This window comes from Periophthalmus magnuspinnatus, chromosome 15, assembly GCF_009829125.3.
Source record: "Periophthalmus magnuspinnatus isolate fPerMag1 chromosome 15, fPerMag1.2.pri, whole genome shotgun sequence".
Classification (NCBI taxonomy): Eukaryota; Metazoa; Chordata; class Actinopteri; order Gobiiformes; family Gobiidae; genus Periophthalmus; species Periophthalmus magnuspinnatus.
This window is the reverse complement of record NC_047140.1, coordinates 32,628,509-32,645,532: the sequence shown is the minus strand read 5'-3', so window position 1 is coordinate 32,645,532 and position 17,024 is coordinate 32,628,509. Positions and strand designations below refer to the sequence as shown.

Sequence of the window (17,024 nt, the reverse complement as noted above, 5' to 3'; positions counted from 1 at the left end):
CAGTGTTAAAACTACAGCGTTAAAGCTGCAGCGTTAAAGCAGTATGTATGATCTCAGTACTCCGCTGTTTTTTCTTGTTTTTCGCCAGATTCCGCTCCTTGGAACTACCCTGCACCTCCGCCTCTGACCCAGCTGTCCACGATCGGTACAAACACCTCAGCTTCTGATCCAACTACCTACGACCAGCTCAAAGACGTCAGCCTATGACCCCGCTCTCTACTATCAGCTCCGTCAATTTACATTTACGTGATTGTAAATAAACTCTGTTCAACTTTGTACCCCGAGTCTGTATCGTCGATCCCCCAGACATTACAACAGAACAATCTGGCCAACATGGATCAATCAGACTCGGAGCCAGACCAAATGCTACACTGGGCATTTTCACAACACAGAATTATGACTGGACAACATGAACAGAGTATCCAGGCCCTGCTTGAAAGTAACCAAGCCCTGACCAAACAAGTCACTCAGCTCACCAGGTTTCCACCTGGCACGGTCCCCAGTCGTCAAAGAGAGAGACGCCATTCACCACCCCGTATTCTGAGTCGCCCTGTCCTCCCACAGTCATCCGACCAATCTCCTACTTCACCTCCACCAGAGGAACCTATGCATTTGGCCCCTGTGGCTTTTTCTCATGCTGTCTTACACCTGCCAAGAGAAATTACAATGTGGGGGACTGAGAATTGCTAGCAGTGAAACTTGACCTGGAGGAATGGCACCACTGGTTGGAGGGGGCTGTGCATCCTTTCCTATATTCAGTCCGCTAAGCATCTGAATTCACGGCAGGCCTGCTGGTCACTCTTTTTCTCACTCATCGTTCAGGATCCCGTAATTTCAAGCCAGATGCTCTCTCTGCCTGTTCCAAAATGTCCTTGATCACATATCGTTGTGGACTTCGTGACGGTCTCCTTTCGTCTCAAGGTAACACTCACTCATAACTCTCACTCACGCTACTCACAGTTGTTGATGTAGGTATAGCTTATGACCAGGTTACCTAGTGAGGGAGTTAGGGAGTGACATTAAAACCCGGGATAAGACAGGCTGCAGTAGGAGTAACTAGCTGGGGGAAGTATGGCAACCTGAGCACTATCCTCTGCTTTGTCCTATTTTCTCATCAGCAATGCTATTCACATGTTGTCCCCTGTCCCACTCCCCCTGTGGAGTGTATCTCTTTCAGATGCCCCGATGACAGCTGGACACTCTCCTTCTCCCCGCCTGGTCCTCCTCCACCCGCCTCCCTCTCCTCCTCGTCTGGCCGATTTTTCATGTTTTGTCTGATTTTTCCTGTTGTTTGATTTTCCTGTTTGTTTTTGTGTGTATATCTCGGTGGCTGAGTGGCTCATGTCTCACAGCAGAGGGTTTGGTTGATCCCCGGGTCGCCCAGGCCTTTCTGTGTGGAGTTTTTCATGTTTCTCCTCGTGTCTGGATGGGTTTCCTCCGGGTACTCCAGTTTCCCCCATCAACCAAAACATGAACGCCCTTCGAGACAACTGTTGTTGTAATTTTTGGCATTACAAAAATAAAATGAATTGAATTGACCAGTTCTCCAAAGCGGCGCACTTCATTGCCCTGCTGAAACTTCCGATCGCCAAGGAAACGGATGATTATATTGCTGACCATGTGTTCAGGCTCGATGGGATTCCCTTGGACACAGTTTCAGACTGAGGGACACAGTTCAAATCTCAAGTTAGTCATTCCTTCTGTGAAGGGCTGGACACAACTGGTAATCTTACTTCTGGCTTTCACCCCCAGCCTAATGGACAGCACATAACAAGCAAACCAAGATCTGGAGACCACCCTAGGTTTTCAGCCTCCACTCTTCTGAGGAAAAGGACCTGGCAGTACCCTCTGTCCAGCACCACCTCCAATGCTGCCACAGGATCTGGAGAAAGACTAGGGCAGCTCTTCTCCAATCTGGGGCTAAGACAAAGGCTGCAACAGACAAGTGCCTCTCCTCAATATCAGTCAAGTCAGTCGGTTTGGCTTTCTTCAAAGAACATCCCACTCAAGACTGATTCCTGGAAACTCTCTTCTCGCTCAAACTCATTTGTTTTTAGTGACCTGTGGCCTGCTGCCGAACCCCCTCCTCCTGCCCAGGTTGTGGATGGTCATCCGGCTTTCAGTTCGGCGGCTCATTGAGGTTAACGAGAGGGGCAGGGGGTTACTGGGCTGGGAGGGGTATGGTCCCAAGGAGCGTACTTGGGAGCCCAGGGCTTGCATTCTGGACCCTGAGTTGGTCAGAGACTTCCATTTGGCTCATCCTGACAAGCCTGGGGGTCCTGATCCCGCTCCTTGGAACTATCCTGCACCTCTGCCGCTGACCCAGCTCACCACAACCGGTACGAACAACCCAGCCTCCAACCCTGCTCTCTACTATCTGCTCAATCATTTACATTTTCATGTTTGTAAATAAACTCTGTTCAACTTTTTACCGTCTGTATCCTCGACCCCCCAGACATTACGACAGAACGTGAACAGACCCACTGAACTCAAGGGTTTAATGTGATAAAGACAGGAGACAGGAGAATACTGAATACTGCAGTAAAATGTATTTTGTATAGTTCACTCACATATGGGTCAGAGTACTGTGATCTGAATACTCTGAATACTTTTACACACAGTGGGATTAATATTACAGAGAAAACACATTATATATTATCACAAACAGCTTTATTTTCATTTTGCATGAACTGTGTGAAAAATCACACACACACACACAAAGATACACACACACGCACACACGGGGGTTGAGGGTTTGAGCTGATACAAACCTTTAATTGAACAAACTTTTGTGTGACACGCCGGAACACGGCCGCATCAATCTACAGCCAATTACAGGCGCTCAGTGCGGGCCCCGCCGCGCACGGTGACAAGATGGAAGATTGATCACCAGCGGCAACAGTTCTCTAACCTGATCAAGCAAATGAGTGTGTGGAGAGAGCGGTCTGAGTGAGGGGAGCTGTGTGTGTGAGGGGAGAGGGGCCGTGTGTGTGAGGGGAAAGGGGCCGTGTGTGTGTGTGGGGAGAGGGGCCGTGTGTGTGTGTGGGGAGAGGGGCCGTGTGTGTGTGGAGAGAGGGGCCGTGTGTGTGTGGAGAGAGGGGCCGTGTGTGTGTGTGGAGAGGGGCTGTGTGTGTGTGTGTGGGAAGAGGGGCCGTATATGTGTGGAGAGAGGGGCCGTATGTGTGTGTGTGTGTGTGTGGAGAGGAGCTGTGTGTGTGTGTGTCTGTGTGTGGAGAGGAGCCGTGTGTGTGTGTGTGTCTGTGTGTGGAGAGGAGCCGTGTGTGTGTGGAGAGGAGCTGTGTGTGTGTGTGTGGAGAGGAGCTGTTTGTGTGTGTGTGTGTGTGGAGAGGGGCCATCTGAGGCCCCCACCTCAAATTAAATCTGCTCCACTGTCTCAGGAAAGTGACAGAGACATGTGTAGAATTGCAGCCTGATCACACATCCTCTGGACCTCTCTGCGTCTCCTCTCAGAGTGCAGGAGTCTGTGTCAAACACACATCCTCTGGACCTCTCTGCGTCTCCTCTCAGAGTGCAGGAGTCTGTGTCAAACACACATCCTCTGGACCTCCCTGCGTCTCCTCTCAGAGTGCAGGAGTCTGTGTCAAACACACATCCTCTGGACCTCCCTGCGTCTCCTCTCAGAGTGCAGGAGTCTGTGTCAAACACACATCCTCTGGACCTCCCTGCGTCTCCTCTCAGAGTGCAGGAGTCTGTGTCAAACACACATCCTCTGGACCTCTCTGCGTCTCCTCTCAGAGTGCAGGAGTCTGTGTCAAACACACATCCTCTGGACCTCCCTGCGTCTCCTCTCAGAGTGCAGGAGTCTGTGTCAAACACACATCCTCTGGACCTCCCTGCGTCTCCTCTCAGAGTGCAGGAGTCTGTGTCAAACACACATCCTCTGGACCTCTCTGCGTCTCCTCTCAGAGTGCAGGAGTCTGTGTCAAACACACATCCTCTGGACCTCCCTGCGTCTCCTCTCAGAGTGCAGGAGTCTGTGTCAAACACACATCCTCTGGACCTCCCTGCGTCTCCTCTCAGAGTGCAGGAGTCTGTGTCAAACACACATCCTCTGGACCTCCCTGCGTCTCCTCTCAGAGTGCAGGAGTCTGTGTCAAACACACATCCTCTGGACCTCTCTGCGTCTCCTCTCAGAGTGCAGGAGTCTGTGTCAAACACACATCCTCTGGACCTCCCTGCGTCTCCTCTCAGAGTGCAGGAGTCTGTGTCAAACACACATCCTCTGGACCTCCCTGCGTCTCCTCTCAGAGTGCAGGAGTCTGTGTCAAACACACATCCTCTGGACCTCCCTGCGTCTCCTCTCAGAGTGCAGGAGTCTGTGTCAAACACACATCCTCTGGACCTCCCTGCGTCTCCTCTCAGAGTGCAGGAGTCTGTGTCAAACACACATCCTCTGGACCTCCCTGCGTCTCCTCTCCTGGTTCATTTAAACTTAAACTGTTCCACTGTCCATGAGCTGAAGGGTTTGATGGTGTGGTCAGAGAGTCGTGTGGTCAGATTACAGAGCGTACATACTGATGCAGTCTTAAAACCTCGGAGCGCACACACTGCTGTCCCCTTCCCCCTTTCTGTGAGGAAGAGGGTCCCAGGGGCCCAGAGCACTGGGTGAGAGGGCGACTGTGGCTACATGAAGACATATTAATGTACTAAAGACTTAATGAGCCTCCATGCTGTGCCAGGCAGAGGGGGGCCCGGGCGGGGGACCAGGCGGGGGGCTGGGCGGGGGGGTCCGGGCTGGGGGCCTGGGCTGGGGGCCCAGATCGTGTTTACTTTATTAGTTTACAGCAGATTAATGGGGATAATCATTTAAGTGATGGAGATGGATTACCCTCTCAAAGCTGCTCCTCTGCTCAGCCACCCACTGCCACACACACACATACTGCCACACTCTACAAGAACACACACACTCACTCACACACACACACACACACATACTGCCACACTCTACAAGAACACACACACTCACTCACTCACACACACACACACAAACCCACACATATCTCTTTGTAGATGTGTGCAAATCCCATAGTTATTGTCTTGTAGATAACAACAATACGAACCACAAATATATCTGACTTCTACCTGAAAGTGATGCATATTAAGATAATTATAAAACAGAACATCAAACATTTAACACTTTAAAATCAAACATTTAACACTTTACATTTCTGCCAAACATTTTACTGAGCAATCATAGAGGCACAACGAATATTTCCATGACTAGACAAAGGTTTGGACTCACATTTTTATAAACACACAGACGACATTAGATATATGAAGTAACATATATGGAGTTAAGTAATAAGGAAAAATAACTTTTATATTCAACTATAATCAAGTTTCCTCCCTTTGAAAAGTTATTTAAGAGTTATTAAACTATTAAAGTTTTTTTTTGCTTCATAATTACAAACATTCATATATTTGTCTTCTGTGTGTAAACAAAATGTAGACAGAAGTAAATATAAAGAAAAACTCTGTGAATGAAAGTGATGAGAGGGTTGTGTAGATCTATACATCACAGGGGGATACTAAACACAGCCGCTGCTTTAGTTTTAAACTGACTTTTTGAATTGATAAAACTCCTGTAAATGGTCAGTGCGTCGTAACAGAGTACTCACTGAGACGAGCTGTTTCTGGAGCAGAGCCTGAGGTCAGAGGTCAGGCTTCATCATGAAGTTTCCTGGAAACATCGGAAGCTCTTCAGGGTCCCTCTTAGAACTGTCACCAACATCCAGATTTACTCCCACAGACGGCACTAAAACAAGGACTACGTAAAATACACCAAAAACTGCCACAAATACAACAAGAACTGCCACAAATACAACGAGAACTGCCTCAAATACAGAGAATTGCCTCAGATGGAGGCAAGTGTGTACAGGTGCAGATGAGGTGTGTACAGGTGTGTGCAGATGCAGAGGAGGTGTGAACAGGTGCAGAGGAGGTGTGTTCAGGTGCAAAGGAGGTGTGTACAGGTGCAGAGGAGGTGTGTACAGGTGTGTGTAGGTACAGAGGATGTGTGTACAGGTGCAGAGGTGTGTACAGGTGTGTAGGTGCAGAGGAGGTGTTTACAGGTGTATGCAGGTGCAGAGGATGTGTGTACAGGTGCAGAGGAGGTGTGTGCAGGTGCAGAGGAGGTGTGTGCAGGTGTGTGCAGGTGCAGAGGAGGTGTGTACAGGTGCAGAGGAGGTGTGTGCAGGTGTGTGCAGGTGCAGAGGAGGTGTGTGCAGGTGTGTGCAGGTGCAGAGGAGGTGTGTGCAGGTGTGTGCAGGTGAGGTGACACTGAGTCTCGTTGCAGCAGACGGCTCATCTTGTATTTTTTTTACATTATGATGTTTTTCCTTTTGTAAATGATGTGGCCAAAGTATGATTTATGGCTCATAAATCTGTCGTAATCGGATCTGTCTGTCTCTGTGGGACAGAGCTGCAGAGCAGGAGTCACACTGTGGGACCGGGGTGAGGGAGGCCCAGGAGGAGCCAGGGGCCGATACTCAGTGAGACGGACTCCAGCTGGACTGAAGTGGTGCCAAAGAGGAGGCAGCAGAGGGCAGCGCTGGGACAGACTCAGACCTTTAGTCTCTCAGTGTTTGAGAAAGTGAAAGTAATCCTCTAAAATGCAGTAATGCTCAGATTAGGGATGTTCCTATACTGGTATCGAATATCGGATGATGCATGTTTCATGATATCGGTCGATATCCTGGTTATAGAATAATAATAAATTATCTGAGAATAAATGAAATGCCATTCTTCTTCAATACTGATACTGAAGCCAAAGTATTGGTATCGGAGCTGAGTTTTGATCTGTGAGCTCAAATGATGCAGTGTCATGAGTCTGGAGCAGAGTGAACATAGAGCTGAGTGTGTTTGGTCTGTGGGAGCACTCAGCTCAGTCTGCTGTTGTGTCTATGAGAGGGGTCTGAGAGGGGCCTGTGTGAGAGGGGTCTGAGAGGGGCCTGTGTGAGGGGCCCGTGTGAGGGGCCCATGCGAGAGGGGCCTGTGTGAGGGACCAGTGTCAGGGGCCCGTGTGAGGGGCCCGTGTGTCCATGCTGCTGACAGACCCATACTAGTATCATTAAACTCTGCACCACCAGGGCCAATGTCTTTATTATTTAAAACAAATGAAACTGCATCATGTTCATCATGAAACATAAATCAGCTCTGTCTCTGTCATAAATCCCACCAGCCTCTGTCCCTGTCCAGAGCCCTGCGGTCCCCCTGTCCCTGTCCAGAGCCCTGCGGTCCCCCTGTCCCTGTCCAGAGCCCTGCGGTCCCCCTGTCCCTGTCCAGAGCCCTGCGGTCCCCCTGTCCCTGTCCAGAGCCCTGCGGTCTTTCTGTCTCACTGCTGTGGTCCAGCCTCATAAATTCAATAAATCAATAAATTTCTAATTTTAGGCCCATCTCAAAGACACATTTTGTGTCTAAGGTTTCAGAGAAAGTCACATGACCAACTCCAGGCTCAGCTTAATCTGAATGAAACGGGTGTAAAATTCCAGTCTGGTTTTAAATGACAGCACAGGACTGAAACAGCACAGGACTGAAACAGCACAGGACTGAAACAGCACAGGACTGAAACAGCACAGGTCTGAAGCAGCACAGGACTGAAACAGCACAGGACTGAAGCAGCACAGGACTGAAACAGCACAGGTCTGAAGCAGCACAGGACTGAAGCAGCACAGGACTGAAACAGCACAGGTCTGAAGCAGCACAGGACTGAAGCAGCACAGGACTGAAACAGCACAGGACTGAAACAGCACAGGTCTGAAACAGCACAGGTCTGAAGCAGCACAGGACTGAAACAGCACAGGTCTGAAGCAGCACAGGACTGAAACAGCACAGGACTGAAACAGCACAGGACTGAAACAGCACAGGACTGAAACAGCACAGGACTGAAACAGCACAGGACTGAAACAGCACAGGTCTGAAGCAGCACAGGACTGAAACAGCACAGGTCTGAAGCAGCACAGGACTGAAGCAGCACAGGACTGAAACAGCACAGGTCTGAAGCAGCACAGGACTGAAACAGCACAGGACTGAAACAGCACAGGACTGAAACAGCCTAAGGGAAATCCGCAGTTCTTTTTCTTTTAAACTTATCAGTTGCTTATGATGGTTCTGTCCCGCCTGGAGACACGTGTGGACATTAAGGGTACTGCACTCTGCTGTGGATCCTCGGTCACACAGGGCCGACCCTCTGCTCTGTTTCTGGGTGATGTTTCAGAAGCACAATGGGGCATTTCATTGTTTTGCAGATTCAAATATCTCTGCAGCGGCGCCAATGACACAGACCACAGACAGAGCACTGCAGGACTGTCCTCATCCTCTGTCCTCTCTGTCCTCTGTCCCCAGCTTCTATCCTCTGTCCTCAGCCTTTGTCCTGTCTGTCCTCCTCCCCCGGTTCCTGTTCCGTCCTCGTGCTCTGTCCCACGCAGTTGAAGGACAGCTCCTGAGTGAAGCGCCTTTTATGGGAAAAATGACTCTGGGACATTGGACATGGGAGTCACTCTCACATTTTTTTGAAGGTCAAAGTGGTGAAGCTCCGGCTCTTAAAGGGACAAGAAAAGTAAAGGACACGAGTAAAAAAAAGGACGAGAAAAAACTAATATTTCAGGAGCAGATCTGTGCGACGCGCCACAGCTAAACACACGCGCGTGGACGTGGCTCATGTGATAAATGTCACTGATACAAGAACAAGAGAAAGAACAGAGTCTGCAGAGAGGCCCCGAGCACAGCGCCACAAGGGCCCTGAAACAGCTGCAAACACTCCGCACTCAGCGCTCAAAACTGCGTCAAACTGAGCCGAACGGCGCACTCCACAGCACTCAAAACTGCGTCAAACTGAGCCGAACGGCGCACTCCACAGCACTCAAAACTGCGTCAAACTGAGCCGAACGGCGCACTCCACAGCACTCAAAACTGCGTCAAACTGAGCCGAACGGCGCACTCCACAGCACTCAAAACTGCGCAAAGCTCCTTGTGAGCGTCACTCTACAGCTTTGCGCCGCTTGATTAAATTGAGTCGGCTTATTTTAAATCAGGCTTTTGTTCATTATTACTGTTGCTTTTATTTGTATGAACCTGCACTTTTTTAAATATTATTATTATTATTTTTATTATCTCTATATGAGACTCATGTTGGACAGAGTGAGCTGGAATCCGCAGTCTTTGGTTTGTGCGCATGCGCGCTGAGCACATTTATCTCTATTACCCGCGGCTCTAATGAACGTCACAGCACAAATATAATGTTTTTAAATGTTTAATGTTCTTTTGTGGCTCTAATAGGCGCAGAGGCGCAGCGCTCTATGAAAATGCGGCTCTGTGGAAAAAGCCGCTCTCTGCGTTTACAATATTAATAGACCTGGAGCGGGATTAAGTAATGAAGTCCCAGGGGTTTAGACTCACACACACACACACACACACACACACACACCCACACCTACATGCGTGCGTGTGTGTGAGTGTGTATACACACACCCACACACACACATTCATTTTGTTCATTTTCAGATCACATTCACTGTTTCATTTTTCGCACAGCTCTGGCCCCTCGTGCACAGCTCTGGCCCTCCTCGTGCACAGCTCTGGCCCTCCTCGTGCACAGCTCTGGCCCCTCGTGCACAGCTCTGGCCCTCCTCTTGCACAGCTCTGGCCCCTCGTGCACAGCTCTGGCCCTCCTCGTGCACAGCTCTGGCCCCTCGTGCACAGCTCTGGCCCTCCTCGTGCACAGCTCTGGCCCTCCTCGTGCACAGCTCTGGCCCCTCGTGCACAGCTCTGGCCCTCGTGCACAGCTCTGGCCCCTCGTGCACAGCTCTGGCCCTCCTCGTGCACAGCTCTGGCCCCTCGTGCACAGCTCTGGCCCTCCTCGTGCACAGCTCTGGCCCCTCGTGCACAGCTCTGGCCCTCCTCGTGCACAGCTCTGGCCCCTCGTGCACAGCTCTGGCCCCTCGTACACAGCTCTGGCCCTCCTCGTGCACAGCTCTGGCCCCTCGTGCACAGCTCTGGCCCTCCTCGTGCACAGCTCTGGCCCTCCTCGTGCACAGCTCTGGCCCTCCTCGTGCACAGCTCTGGCCCTCCTCGTGCACAGCTCTGGCCCTCCTCGTGCTCTTGTTGTTGGTGCACTCCGGTGTCTCGCGCTGTCTCTTTGTCGTGATTGATGCTCTCGCTGCTGATGCTCTCGCGCTGCTGTTCCGCCTCACGCGCACTACATAAAGCCTCTGCGCGCGCGGGCAGAGCCAGAGTCACGGACCCGCGTGTCTCGCGCCACCTGCAGCGGGGCTCGCGCAGGCGCCATGGAGCACGTCCTAGGCCACACGGAGCACATCAGCTTCGGCATCGAACAGATCCTGAGCCACGCGGACCAGAGCTACATGCTGAGCGCGAGGACGCACGACGTGGACTACGGCCCCGCGGCCTACGGCGGAGCGGGGGTGACCGGAGGCTTCACCTGCGCCAACGCGGTGTATCACGGGAGCGGCGGAGCGGGAGCACCTGCCGGAGCACCTGCGGGAGCACCTTACATGAACATGGGCATGAACGTCACATCCAACAACGTTATAAGAGTCCCCGCGCACCGGCCCGTGAGCGGCGGGCCCCCGCCTCCGCACGGCCCCGGCCTCAGTGCGCTCACGTTCCCCTGGATGGAGAGCAACCGGCGCTACACCAAGGACCGATTCACAGGTAAATGCGCCTTAAACGCGCCACAAACCAAAGGCCCGGACCAGAGCCTCTGTGTGACCGCAGCCTAAACCCTGTCCTCTGCAGGGGGGGCGCCCGGGGCGCACCGTGGCCCCTGAGCCCGGGGCGCACCGTGGCCCCTGAGCCCGGGGCGCACCGTGGCCCCTGAGCCCGGGGCGCACCGTGGCCCCTGAGCCCGGGGCGCACCGTGGCCCCTGAGCCCGGGGCGCGAGGCTCCCGCTGCACAGAGGCGCTTCTTCTCCTTCTCTGATGGATCATTCTGTCTTTTATCGATGGTTTATTGTTCAGTGAAAATAAAAGTGTATCTTATTCCTGTGATATAAACTATAGAAGAAGAGCGTTCGCTTTTCGTCCAGTTTGATCAGAGTTTCATTTTAAATTAAATCAGTTTCTCTCTGTTCCTTAAAACTCCAGGTGTCGTGTTTTATCTGACCTGTTTTTCTGCTGCTGTGTCCGCTCCATGTTCTGACCTGTGCCGTTTCTTCTGTTTTCTCCTGTCCTCCCGTGTGACCCTCTGTGTGTGTGTTTGTCTCTGTCTATTTGTGCCCGTTTCTGTGGTTTGTCTCTGTGCCCCCGTGTCTCTGGTGTGTGTGTGTGTGTGTGTGTGTGTGTGTGTGTGTGTGGGTGTGTGTGTGTGTGTGTGTGTGTGTGTGTGTGCCAGTGTCGCTCTCATCCGTGTCTATGGTCCTGTCTCTTGTTTATCTCTGTCTCTTTGTGCCCGTGTGTCTCTGGTGTTTGTCTGTGTGTCTCTCGTGTTTGTCTCTGTCCCCCCGTGTCTCTCGTGTCTGTGTGTGCCAGTGTCCCTCTCACCCGTGTCTGTGGCGCGCCGTGTAGGTCATCCGTACCAGAACCGGACTCCTCCAAAGAAGAAGAAGCCGCGCACGTCGTTCTCGCGGCTGCAGATCTGTGAACTGGAGAAGCGCTTCCACCGACAGAAGTATCTGGCCTCCGCGGAGCGCGCCGCGCTCGCCAAGGCCCTGAACATGACGGACGCACAGGTCAAGACGTGGTTCCAGAACCGGAGAACCAAGTGGAGGTGAGGATTTACTGGAGCACATTAAATAAAAAGAAAAAAGAAAAAGAAAAAAAAACACACAGGATCAGGACCAGATTAAACAAATAATAATAATAAAGACATTAAATACAAAATAAGTCAGTAACCGGAAAACCAAGTGGAGGTGAAGATTTAATTAACCGGAATTAAAGAGGAAAAAAACACCCAGGGTCTGATTAAACAAATAATAACAAATACATTAAATTAAATTAATTTACTAAATAAAAAGAGGAAAAACACACCGGGTCTGATTAATCAAATAATAATAAAGACATTAAATTAAATTAATTTACTTTATTTAGTAAATTAATTTAATTTAATGTCTTTATTAGGAGGAAAAACACACGGTCTGATTAATCAAATAATAAATAAAATAATAAAGATGTTAAATTAAATGAATTCATTAAATGAAAAGAGGACACAGGGTCAGATTAAACAAATAATAACAAATACATTAAATTAAATTAATGAACTAAATAAAAAGAGGAAAAACAAATAGGGTCTGATTAAACAAATAATAACAAATACATTAAATTAAATTAATTTACTAAATAAAAAGAGGAAAAACACACCGGGTCTGATTAATCAAATAATAATAAAGACATTAAATTAAATTAATTTACTTTATTTAGTAAATTAATTTAATTTAATGTCTTTATTAGGAGGAAAAACACACGGTCTGATTAATCAAATAATAAATAAAATAATAAAGATGTTAAATTAAATGAATTCATTAAATGAAAAGAGGACACAGGGTCAGATTAAACAAATAATAACAAATACATTAAATTAAATTAATGAACTAAATAAAAAGAGGAAAAACAAATAGGGTCTGATTAAACAAATAATAACAAATACATTAAATGCAAAATAAATCAGTTACTGGAGAAACAAGTGGAGGTGAGGATTTAATGAACCAGGGCACATAATAATAATGATAATAATAATAATAATAATAATAATAATAATAGTAATAATAATAATAATAATAATACATTTTATTTGAAAGTGCCTTTCAGGACACTCAAGGACACTGTACAAGACAAATTTAAAAACACATACATTAAATAAAAAGAGGACGCATGGTCAGATTAAACAAATAATAATAATACATTTACAAATTAAACTAATAAATTAAATAAAAATCACGAAATATTAGGCTATTGTTGATTTGTTTATTTGTGATTACATATTATTATTATTATTATTCACAATAATAATAATAATAAATGTAATATGTAATCATAAATACATATTTTTATTGTATTATTTTTCATAAGTTATTGTAGTATTCTGTATTTTTTCAAATGGAAAAAATGAAGCTACAATAAAATGAAAGGGTCAAATGTAACGAGCTTCTATAGAAACGAGAGCAGCTTCTGCTCAGGCCACAGCTTAAACACGGAGAGAGCAGAGATGTTCTGAACTTGTGTGTTCTGACCCTGTGTGTTCTGACCCTGTGTCTGTTCTGACCCTGTCTCTTCTGACCCTGTGTGTTCTGACCCTGTGTGTTCTGACCCTGTTGGTTCTGACCCTGTGTGTTCTGACCCTGTGTGTTCTGACCCTGTGTGTTCTGACCCTGTCTGTTCTGACCCTGTGTGTTCTGACCCTGTGTGTTCTGACCCTGTGTGTTCTGACCCTGTGTGTTCTGACCCTGTCTGTTCTGACCCTGTGTGTTCTGACCCTGTGTGTTCTGACCCTGTGTGGCTCCTTCATCTCATTCAGATTTGAAGTGTCAGTGTATCTTGCAGTAAACTGCAGACCACAGACCTGATTTATTTTCAGCTGCTTTGACGCAGAGCTGCTTTATGAAAATCCATTTGCATGAGTTCATCTGGGGCTTGTGTTTAGTTCTGTGTGATTGACTAAAAACATAAAAATATAAAATTATAGAAACATAAAAACATAAACCCCGTATGGCGCCTCTTTGAGCGGCAGAGACTTTCAAGCATTTCCATCTCACAAAATAAATTTAAGTTTCAGTGAGAAAATAATCTACAGATTTTTCAAATAAATATGTGATCCTCTCTTGATGCCATTAGTGGCTCCTCCCGTTCCTTGTGCTCCTCGTTCTCCTCGTGTTCCTCCTGTTCCTCATTCTCCTCGTGTTCCTCCTGCTCCTCCAAATCCTCCTGTTCCACATGCTTCTGATATTAATTATGTTCCTAATTCTCCTGATGTTCCTCCTGATCCTCATGCACATGTTTCTTGTGTTCCTCGCGTTTCTCATGTTCGTCCTGCTCCTCCAAAATCCTCCTGCTCTTGATGTTCCTCATGCTCGTGTTTATTGTGTTTCTCTTGCTCCTCCTGTTTCACATGCTCCTGATGTTCATTCTATTCCATATGATTCTGATGCGACTTCATTACTTAATCCCGCTCCTGTTCCTCAGGTTTCTCCTGTACCTCATGCTCCTGATGTTCCTCATGCTCCTCATGTTCTTCGTGCTCCTCAGAATCCCCATGTTCCTCCTGTTTGTCATGCTCATGTTCCTCATGCTCCTGTTGTTCATCCTGTTCCTCATGCTCCTGATGTTTCTCCTGTTCCTTCTGTTCCTAATATTCCTCCTGATGTTTCTCTTGTTCCTCATGCTCCTGACGTTCCTCCTGGTCTTCATGCTCCTGATGTTCCTCCTGTTCCTGATATTCCTACTGTTTCTGATATTCCTCCTGTTCTTCATACTCCTGTTTGTTCCTCCTGTTCTTCATGCTCCTGATGTTCCTCCTGTTTCTGATATTCCTCCTGTTCCTCATGCTCCTGATATTCCTCCTGTTCTTCATGCTCCTGGTGTTTTCTCTTGTTCCTCAAGATTTTAACTTCATAAAAAGTGAACATCTCTTTAATACAAAGAGATGAACGTGTCCTTAAACTCCTACTGTTTCCTCCGGTGAGCCGCAGGAGCCACAGGAGCTGCAAGAGCCGTGCGGAGCTGAGTTTTTCCTTGTTATTTTTTTTATTTGATGCTGTTTCTCGATTGTAATATTTTTGGCTCTGCTCCCGTGTGTGGCCTGTCTGTGAGGCTCTATTTTCTTATATTCTGCTCACATTCCTGTGTGTGTTTATAGGTCTGTATCCCTGTGTCTGTGTGTGTAAAGCTCTTTTTCCTGTGCGTGTGCAAAGCTCTTTTTCCTGTGTCTGTGTGTGTAAAGCTCTTTTTCTTTTGTGTTTGTCCAGGCGTCAGAGTGCAGAGGAGCGCGAGGCGGAGCGGCAGCAGGCCAATCGGCTCCTGATGCAGCTGCAGCACGAGGCCTTCCAGAAGTCTGTGTGCGAGCGCGTGAGCCCGGACCCGCTGTGTCTGCAGAACAGTTCTCTGTTTGCACTGCACAACCTGCAGCCGTGGAGCGAGCACGCGGCCAAGCTCAGCAGCGTGTCTGCATGTGACTGAGCGGAGGCCACGAGGCCTCGAACTGAGGGGCCACAGGAACCAAGGACCAGGCCGAGAGCGGGTCTCCGGCCAATACAAGCGAGCACACTGGACTACACGTGCTGCGCGCAGACTCGCCTTCACGAGGATCTATTTTTAAAATACTGTATGGTTTTATAAAGTCTGCTTGTATTTGTGGTGTTAGGTTCATAAACAGTGAGGCCTGTGCTCAGGCCACAGCCAGAAACAAACAAAGGCCAAAGGGTTTAGAAAAGAGCCTTTTATCATCTGATCTGAACTGTTTGTTTTTATCGTGAATCCTCAGAAAGGACAGAGGATTTAAAACAGGAAGAGTCTTATGAAGTTTCACCAAGTGAAACGTAACTGAAGCCTAACAGCACTTTTTATGCCTCCATATTGTTCACATTAAACATATTCATGTATGAGGTCCTGTGTCATGTATGAGGTCCTGTGTGTCATGTATGAGGTCTTGTGTGTCATGTATGAGGTCCTGTGTGTCATGTATGAGGTCCTGTGTCATGTATGAGGTCCTGTGTGTCATGTATGAGGTCTTGTGTGTCATGTATGAGGTCCTGTGGTTCATGTATGAGGTCCTATGTGTCATGTATGAGGTCCTGTGGTTCATGTATGAGGTCCTATGTGTCATGTATGAGGTCCTGTGGTTCATGTATGAGGTCTTGTGTGTCATGTATGAGGTCCTGTGGTTCATGTATGAGGTCTTGTGTGTCATGTATGAGGTCCTGTGGTTCATGTATGAGGTCTTGTGTGTCTTGTTCAGTGTTTGGACCAAAAAGAACAGACATTTTCCAAGAAAATATTTAAACTTCATGAAGTGTGGGTTCAGAAGGTACAGGCCTGGGGTTTGGGTCAAGGCCTGGGGTTTGGGTCAAGGCCTGGGGTTTGGGTCAAGGCCTGGGGTTTGGGTCAAGGCCTGGGGTTTGGGTCAAGGCCTGGGGTTTGGGTCAAGGCCTGGAGTTTGTCGATTGTGAAACATTTCACTCATGCCTAAATGCGATAACTGTCATCACTACAAGATTTTCCAGTCTTAAACTATTTTTAAACGTGAAACAAAATCGCAGACCACAGACACGAGGAGAATTGAATGAGATTTTGCAAACACTGCAGACGAGACCAGCTACAGGCTAAACATGAGCTAACAAAACTAGCAAAGTCGCATCACCTGTTTCCTGTCTACAGTTAAAGGACTCACTCTGAGACTTTAAAGTGTCCAAAGATCAGAACATTAAACCTCAAGTCAAAACTGTTGTTATTATTAGTGAAATGTGGTGCACAGAAGGCTTGGATAAACAAACAGGAAGAAGAGTCACTATTACAGGAGGTAGAGTCACTATCTCTAAGCAGCTTCAGCCTGATCCTTGCCGTGTGGGCACACAGGAGGCTTTTAGAGAACACTTCAGACTGGACAGCAGCACTGGGTTGTGGACTGGGAGGTCACTGTGGGGTCACTGTGGGGAGGACAGGCACAGTTTAACTTTACAGAGGGGAGTCATAAAATTGTCTTTAAATTATTTCCGCTGTTTCCCGAGTTTGTATTTTGTGACGTTTATGAACGAGTCAGCTCTTTTGAAGGGTTCCTTAACATGAACGGCTGAAACCGGACATCAGTTTTGAAAAAGAGATCTTTTTCTTTCTAAATGTTATGTATTTCTACCTGAATAACGCAGAATCAACACAAGAATCAGCACAGAATAAGCAGGCGACACAAGGCTTACCGAAACACTAACTGAACAATTTAACCGATTTTAAATGATTATTATTGTAGTGCAATCTTTTATTTAGATGATCAATAATTCCACAGCGTAAACTCTCTCCCAGTTTGAACCAGTTTAAACACATCTGAGCCTGGGTCCTTTCTG

General features: G+C 47.9%; 1 protein-coding gene across 1 annotated transcript; it reads left to right on the top strand.

Annotated features, from left to right (window-relative positions):
• Positions 1 to 10,304: 10,304 nt before the first annotated feature.
• LOC117382268 (T-cell leukemia homeobox protein 1-like) lies at positions 10,305 to 15,147 on the top strand. Its single transcript, XM_033979363.1, has 3 exons — positions 10,305 to 10,692; positions 11,509 to 11,746; positions 14,937 to 15,147. The coding sequence occupies exons 1-3, from the start codon at positions 10,305 to 10,307 to the stop codon at positions 15,145 to 15,147; spliced, it is 837 nt and encodes a 278-aa protein (XP_033835254.1).
• The last annotated feature ends 1,877 nt before the right edge of the window (positions 15,148 to 17,024 follow it).

What these genes read in the sequence shown, in the direction of transcription:
- LOC117382268 (XM_033979363.1), top strand. Translation starts at nt 10,305, where the DNA reads ATGGAGCACGTCCTAGGCCACACGGAGCACATCAGCTTCGGCATCGAA. An exon ending in CACCAAGGACCGATTCACAG is followed by an intron (nt 10,693 to 11,508) that starts GTAAATGCGCCT and finishes TGTGTGTGCCAG; the next exon opens with TGTCCCTCTCACCCGTGTCT. An exon ending in AACCGGAGAACCAAGTGGAG is followed by an intron (nt 11,747 to 14,936) that starts GTGAGGATTTAC and finishes GTGTTTGTCCAG; the next exon opens with GCGTCAGAGTGCAGAGGAGC.